Source organism: Oreochromis niloticus, linkage group LG16 (genome assembly GCF_001858045.2).
Source record: "Oreochromis niloticus isolate F11D_XX linkage group LG16, O_niloticus_UMD_NMBU, whole genome shotgun sequence".
Classification (NCBI taxonomy): Eukaryota; Metazoa; Chordata; class Actinopteri; order Cichliformes; family Cichlidae; genus Oreochromis; species Oreochromis niloticus.
Genome location: NC_031987.2, coordinates 10,784,526 through 10,792,741, shown reverse-complemented (window position 1 = coordinate 10,792,741; position 8,216 = coordinate 10,784,526). Strand labels below are relative to the sequence as shown.

Genomic DNA, 8,216 nt, shown 5'->3' with positions numbered 1-8,216 from the left:
AGAGAGGTCATTCTCTATCACTATGGGGCAATACTCCTCCTCCTCTGCTCCTTTTCTCTGTGGTGTGCCCCAGGGGTCTGTTTTGGGCCCTATGTTATTCTCTCTGTACATGTTGCCCTTGGGATCTATTTTTCAAAGATACAATATTTCTTTCCATTGTTATGCCAATGACATTCAAATTTATTTCCCTTTGAGTTTGAATGTCACAGATCCATTGCATACATTGTTTAACTGTCTTCATGATGTGAGAACCTGGCTATCGCAAAACTCTCTAACCTTGAATGACAGTAAAACAGAAGTTATTGTCTTTGACAGCCATATTCCATTGAACCAGTTAACTGTTACCCTTGGCCCACTTGCCAGCTACCTCTCCAACGTTGTAAGAGACCTTGGGGTACTCCTGGATAGCTCTTTCAAATTAGAGAAACAAGTATCTACTGTGGTTAAATCCAGCTTCTATCAGTTACGTCAAATTGCTAAAGCTAAGCCTTTCCTCTCCCACAAGGACCTTGAAAAGCTTATTCATGCATTCATTACCTCTAGACTGGACTATTGTAACTCCCTCTATTTAGGCCTCCCTCACTCCTCTCTTCACCGGTTGCAATTAGTACAGAACTCTGCTGCACGCCTTTTATCGGGTGCGAGAATGCATGATCATATGACTCCAGTTTTAGCCAAGTTACACTGGCTCCCTGTGAAATTTCGCATTGATTTTAAAATTCTTTTACTCACTTATAAAATCTTAAATAACATGGCCCCTAGCTATTTAACAGAACTTCTTCATTTGTATAATCCCATAAAAGCATTAAGATCTTCAAACCAGATGCTCTTAATGCAACCTAAGTCTAGGTTGAAAACCAGAGGTGACCGTGCCTTTGCCATTGTAGCTCCTAGACTGTGGAACAACCTCCCTATTGCCATTCGCTCTTCTGAGACTGTTCAGTCTTTTAAATCTCGTTTAAAGACCCATCTTTTCACTCTGGCTCTGATGTAAGATAGTTTGATTATCATTTGGTTGTTTTTTATGGTTGTCTCCTCCTGCGTTGTATCTTTCTTATCTTATTTTTATCTGTCTTATTTTATCTTTTAATTTGTGAAGCACTTTGATCATAACTGTTGTTTTTAAATGTGCTATATAAATAAATTTTGATTTGATTTGATTTGATTTGAAACCTGTCAGACCTGCTTTGAAACTTTGGCTACCATAGCAGTATAGTATTGCAACATGGCATTTGGGTCTTCTAACTAAAATAGGAAAATAGGAACATAAATAGTGGCATCATTGCCAGACCTGGCCCACATCTGGTTTACATACACCCTTCCATGACACCGGGACCGAGACCTGGTTTCTATGAGCCTGGGCCACATAAACCAAACCATAATCGGGCCAGATATGGCATGCCATCACATAAACAGTGCGATCTGCGGCAGACCTGGCCCATATCTGGATGACATACCACTTAACATGCCAGAAGTCAGCCAACAGTGCCGGCTTGACACCAGATCTGGTCCAGACCTGTCTGCCATGTGGGTTTTGTCTTTCTGTTGCACATTTCACTGTTTGTAAATAAAGCATTTTCACCTACTGCCAGAGCCTCCGAGTGTGGTCTGCAATTGAGTCTGTTTACCTGACTTGGCACACCAGCCGTGATGTAAACTGTAACTTCAAATCCCTTTTGGACTTTCTTGTTTTGTATGGTTCCCTCTATGTATTAAAACTGATCTACCATCACTACCTCTACTCCTTGCATCTTCTCTGTCATATTTATCTATATCTATCTCACACACATGTATTCTATACATGCTATACATATGCATACTATACATCACATCTAAAGTGCTCTTTCTTGTCATGAAGCCATACTGAAGTCATACTGCTGCTCACACATCACTCTTCCACCTTCTTAACACAATCTTTACTGTGAATCTATTCAAGCTCTATAGAGAGCAGTTACATAAGACATAAAGAACTTTATTCTTAAAAGTAAATTTAATTTTTTTTAAAAATTATTCAACTCAAGAAGTGAAAGCACCGCTTACATCATGCTGACGACGTAATTGTGGCTGACAAGAAGAGTATATAAACCTCTGGTGACATACTTCGTCAGTTGGACAGTATACAGAGAGACTTCATTACACCCTGACTTTATCTTGTAAAAATGTCGTTTGCTCTCAGTTTGAAATGTCACCTAGTAAGGTAAACTAATATTTTGTTATGGATAATGTTTCAGTAATTACTGTTTTTACTCTCTCAGGTTTAAGTGATATTGCAAACTACAGGGTCACTCTCTTTGTTCTCACTTTACTGTGTTACTGTGTGATTTGGCTGGTAAATTTGACGATAATTGTGACAGTCATTGTGGATAAAAGCCTTCATGAACCCATGTACATCTTCCTCTGCAATCTGTGTGTCAATGGACTCTATGGGACAGCTGCATTTTATCCCAAGTTTCTCTACGATCTTCTGTCCACCACTCATGTCATCTCTTATGCAGGATGCCTTTTGCAGGGTTTTGTATTGCACTCTTCAGTTTGTGCTGACTTCTCTCTTCTAGCTCTCATGGCCTATGACAGATACGTGGCTATATGTCGACCTCTTCTGTACCACTCTCTGATGACTAAACAAAGAGTTTCTATTTTTGTATTTTTTGCTTGGCTTATTCCCTTTTATCTTCTCTTCATGAGCACGATAACAACAGCAGTGTTGAGGTTATGTGGCTCACACATACCAAGAATCTACTGTATAAACTGGTTAATTTCTAATCTAGCTTGCTCTGCCTCTGTAGCTAAAATTGTTATTCCTGCTTTTACTTACACCTTTTATATCGGCCATGTCCTTTTTGTTTTCTGGTCTTATGTACATCTGATCAAAACATGTCAGTCATCCAAAGAAAACTGGAACAAATTCATGCAGACATGTGTACCACATGTATTCTCTTTAACAGTTGTTGTTCTGTCTTTTCTTTTTGATATGTTATACATGCGATTTGGCTCAAAAGAAATACCACAAGGTTTTGAGAATTTTATGGCAATGGAAATTCTCCTCATCCCACCAATTATTAATCCCCTCATGTATGGATTTAAATTGACACAAATAAGAAACACAGTTTTGAATTTTATATGTGGTAAAAGTTCAGCTTTGAGACTAAAGTTGTGAGTCTTTCTGCAGAGAGGGGCAAAAAATCTGTTGATATATGTACATATGTGATTTAAGCGAAATGTGATCTGTAGTGTATGAATAGATACTATGACAGATACATATTTCCAGACTGTCTTCATTAATTGAAATATAAGTAGAATTTCCTTTTGGTTTCTAAAATTTGAAATTTAAAAAAGAAAACAACACACATTCAAATTAAACACATTTCCTGTACATTATTAGTTTCTGTCTTGTATGGACAAAAAAAGGTTTCATGTAGTTACATCTTTTTCTGATGTTTAGCTTCTTTTTCTGGTTCACTAAAATGTTTTTATTCACCTAGTTTTGTTACACTTAACTATAATAGCTCTGGGTCCAAAATTGTATTCTCGGGTAATTATTGAAAATCTTAATATGAAATGCTACTAAAGCTCTGTCAGAGGTGGGAGTTGAAAAACTCTCTGACCTAGGCCTCTGTACACCTTTACTTTGAAAACAGTCTTTTGGGTTTTCTTTACATCCTAAATGAAGTGGCTGTCATCACATCAGGCTACAAACCACTGTATATCAAAAAAGTAAATGGTTATGTCCTCTTCCTTGTGAAGCAAATTGTGAAAAGGAGTAACCTGACCTGTGCCTGGCACAACCTTAAGGAGCACTGGTACTTAATCAATTAAAATTAATAATATTGTTCCAGCTGATAGCAATCAGTTCTGTTTGTAAAAATGATACCATTTATTTGAAATGTCTCCACTCAGTTTCATTTGCTTTTGAATAAAAATAAATTAATTAATAAATAAAGACTGGAACGTCCTAAACACAGAGCAAAAATAAACAAAAAGAAGCCAAGCATAAGTTGTGGGACGTCAAGGCAATTTAAAAATAAAAATGTCATGCTATTTATAACATCAGCTGTACCCTATCCTTGCAAACTATAATGGATCTTGCCTTCTGTTTACATTTTCCTTTAAGACACCCAAAACACATTTCTTAAAACATTTTATAACTAATGGTGTTACTGTTGGTACGAGTCTAGTCATTTCTAAGAGTCAATGGAATTTGGACTGAGTAGCCACATAGACACCAGTAGTTTTCCCTCACTCTCGCGTTCTCGTGTGACGGATTGTTTTCATCTTCATCTAAACTACATACTGGTTGACTATTTTCATCCTCTCTCTCAGTTTGCTCTGGTTCAAACTGGAAAGGTTGAACAGAAGCCATTTCCAGTGCGCTGCTAACTGTGAACTCGATGCGGTACAACCGTGTGATGTCACTACCCAGAATGACGTCACTACCCAGAATGCATTGAGAAGTAAATAACAATGGCAGCCTACTGGTAAATCGGTTTTATATAAAATGTGCGTAAAAGGAAAACATTTGGCGTGTTTTAATACCACATAAGAGAGTGATATTATACCCCTTCTGTCAAAAATATTCATGAGCTTTTTGAGTGTTAGGTTCTATGAATTATTCATGAGCTCAGGAAGTAATTAAATTATGATAATAATTAAATTATGATAATAATTAAATTATGATATTCATAAAAATTATGATTTTCATAAAAATATGATATTCATCCAAAATATGCATTGCTTTTCTTCCCCCAAAAATAAGAACTAATTGCTTATTTTAGAAAAGTTTTTATATCAAATAGCATTCTTTTATTTTTTTAATCCAATAAAAACTTTTTCCTTTTTTCCCTAAAGAAATGCCATCTGGTGGTGGGTCAGCGCATGACAGCGCATGAGTGCACAGGGCGCGCACGAGCGCGCCTGTGTGTCTAGGCGCGCTCGTGCGCGCGCCTGACTCGGGACCGGGCCTGTGTCTCTGGGACCGTGTTTATGGGTGAAAATGTGTTAAACCAGTATAAATGTGCTTAGTTAAACTTGTGCTTTTGTAACGTTCAGTATGGCCAGACATACAGGGTGCATGCCTTGTGGGAAAAGTTTATTTCAATTTATATGCATTTGTTTAATCCAAACAAAGAAATTTAAAATCAAAGTCCGAGTCGCAAAAAACTCTCGCGATCATAAACGCACCGCGGCTCCCAGCGGCTTACAGCAAAAAACAAACAACAACAAAAAAAAAACCTCCTCAAAAACAAAACAAAACAAAAAAACCTCCGCGGTTTCTCTCCAAAATACGCAAAACAAAAAACCCCTAGAAATAACCTGTAGGGAACCCCGTATACCCAAAACCTTATACTCGATAACAGGGCAAATCCTGAAACCAAATCCTTAGTCTTTTTTTCTCAAATCCCGCTCAGAGTCTAAGTTCTCCCTTCGCTCCGATCCGCACCGGCCCGCAACCAGAGCAGTCTCTTTTTCCTTATTGTTCGTTCCCCGGCTCATCCCCGAATGCTGCTTACCTCGTTTGAAAGATTGCGCCCGAGACCAACTCCGCCTCCCAGGTGCCCCGCTGCCCTTCCGCCACTCAGACCGAATTCACAATATTACCCTTTGCCAGACCACTAAAACAATTAGCGGAACTCAGACCGAATTCACATTATTACCCCCTTCGCCAGACCACTAAAACAATTAGCGGTACTCAGACTGAATCCACAAATAATACCCCGGTCTCCAGACCACTAAAACAATTAGCGGTACTCAGACCGAATCCACAATATTACCCCCTTCGCCAGACCACTAAAACAATTAGCGGCACTTTTACCTGTGTGCATATCAATCGTCCTAGGTAAACCTTACTGCCCCGATGACAATCACATTACAAAAGGGGCGGCTCCATTCGCACCCCGCTCACCCAATTGGATACAGGCCCGATTTATCTTCTCAGCCATAGGTCTATTCTCTCACCTGTATCAGGATAAATAATCTCACATTTCAGGTTGAATTTAACAGTTTTTCCCTCTCAGAAAAACAAGTTTTCTCCTTTTTTCACAAACAACATGGCCACCAGACCTACCAACCTCACTGTGGTCTCTCAGACCCCCGTAACCAGCTACAGAGCCTCTGCCACGCCAGCGCAACTCAGACGAATGCATCTTTGCAGGGTCCAAACTGCATCTGCTATCCCTTTGGAGGAGAGATTCCCTCTCAACACCGGGGGATTTTGGGGCTATGCTTTCAGCCTCCCGGAGAGCCAAATCTATTTCTACCAGCTAAAAGCAGGTGAAAGTTTTGGCCCGCTGACACCACGGATTGCTTTTAGCTCCTCTGATTGGGCTGTTTTGACCCTCATCGCGACCCCTGAAATCCAGAAGAGCCTGCAGGATACGAGCTGCAGGCTAAGTACACGTACCTCTGAGTTGGTCCTGGTTGGAAATAACCCCCCGCACTCAAAATAACCCTGCCCCCCTCATCCGGTCCCCTTACCCCGCCTCCTCCTCCCCAGTGCTTTTAAAAACCGCAACGACCTTCTCCTCCACATCGTCTGTAAAAAACAGCCATGAGTCACCACAACTCTGGAACTCCCTCTGCTCTAACCCCAGCATCCTTTCGGCCAGCAGCTGCTTCTACTCCAGCCGGGAACCCCGTGATGGATCTTGCTACTCGACCACCGAGTCCCCATCAGGCCTCATCATCTCCGGCCGCTATGCGTTCAGATTCGCCGCTCCTGCCTTCATCACCTCAAGGTTGGAACTCGCCCCGCCACCCTGCTCTCGGATGGCAATCACCCGAACAGACCCCGGTAAACAACCCAGTCTCCGGTGTCTCGCTCTGGGCTTTGGGTGACCCTGTGTGCCGGGCTCTTTTCAGAGAGCCTGAAGACAATGAGCCCCGCCCTGGGGTGAGCAGTGGACAATCTTCATCCCTGGACATCGATGAGGCCGCTACTCTACTCCCCACAGCCGTTTTTGAACTTATAAAACTAACTCTCAAGTACCTTGTCATGTCGCTACTCCAGAAACACCGACAAGACGTGTGTCAAGGATGCGCAGTCTCCCACCCCTCACAGAGACGCCATTCTTGTCTTTTCCCGCTGGAAAAATATTACTTTTTCAAGTACTATGATGAACTCTGCAAAAGATTATGGAACGGACATTTCACCAACACATTATTACAAATTTTACGGTTAGAAGGCTTTTCACCACCACCCGAGCAAGTCAGAGGTGTGGCCCAGGCGTATCTCTTTGAACTCAGAGACGCCCGCGATATAGAGGGCACTCTGCAAGAAATCGATGCCAGTGTCACTGAAGTTACTCGTACAATAATTGATCAAGTGTTAGATGGCAATTACTCACTGTGGCTGTCCTAGTATTTGTTTTTTTCTTCTCTTTTCTATTATTTTTCTTACTGTTAAGTTTTTGTTTGTTTGTTTTTACTCGTTTCAGATGTAATGTTTTTTTGTTTTGTTTTTTCATTACATCAAATAAATTGTTTTTGGAAAAACGTTGTATCAAATAAAACTTTCTTGGAAAAGCATTGCAAGAATCAAACTCATTATTTGTTTTTATTCGTTCAAATGTATTGTTTTTCATTACATAAAATAAATTGTTTTTGGAAAACCTTTACATGAAATAAAACTTTCTTGGAAAATCATTGCAAGAATCAAACTCGTTATTTTTGTTTTTACTAGAATCAAAGTGCAATGTTTTTAATGACAACAAATAAAATATTTTCATGAACTTGTTACATGAGATAAGTAACTGCTCGATCATGAAATAAAACCATAGTTAAACATAACTTCAAAGAGCACACATGGCAGAGCAGATTCTATTGAAACGGGCATATTACGACCCATCTCGCCCCGGTAGTTTTTGCGGAGTGCAAAAATTGATTAAAAGCGTGCAGGATGAAACTGGTACAAAGATTAACGCGCAAACAGCTCAAAACTTCCTCGCAGAACAGGATGCGTACACATTACACCGAGCTGCACGCCTGCGCTTTCCGAGAAACCGTGTGTTTGTCCCCAGACCTCTTAATCAATTTCAAGCAGACCTTTGTGATATGAGAGCGCTAGCTGAGCATAACGATGGCTATCAATATTTACTTACAGTTATAGATGTTTTCTCTAAAAAAGCCTATGCAAGAGTGTTGAAAAACAAAACAGGAGTTCAGGTCACTAAGGCTTTTGAGGCTGTCTTAAAAGACAGCCAAATTCCTCAAAAGCTACAGAC

The 8,216-nt window shown here is 40.3% G+C and overlaps 1 protein-coding gene across 1 annotated transcript; it reads left to right on the top strand.

The window, feature by feature from the left end:
• The first annotated feature begins 2,215 nt into the window (after window positions 1-2,215).
• Window positions 2,216-3,157, top strand: LOC102081178 (olfactory receptor 6C1-like). Its single transcript, XM_019352451.1, has one exon. It carries the CDS (start codon window positions 2,216-2,218, stop codon window positions 3,155-3,157), a length of 942 nt encoding a protein of 313 aa, XP_019207996.1.
• Window positions 3,158-8,216: the final 5,059 nt, after the last annotated feature.

What these genes read in the sequence shown, in the direction of transcription:
- LOC102081178 (XM_019352451.1), top strand. Translation starts at nt 2,216, where the DNA reads ATGGATAATGTTTCAGTAATTACTGTTTTTACTCTCTCAGGTTTAAGT.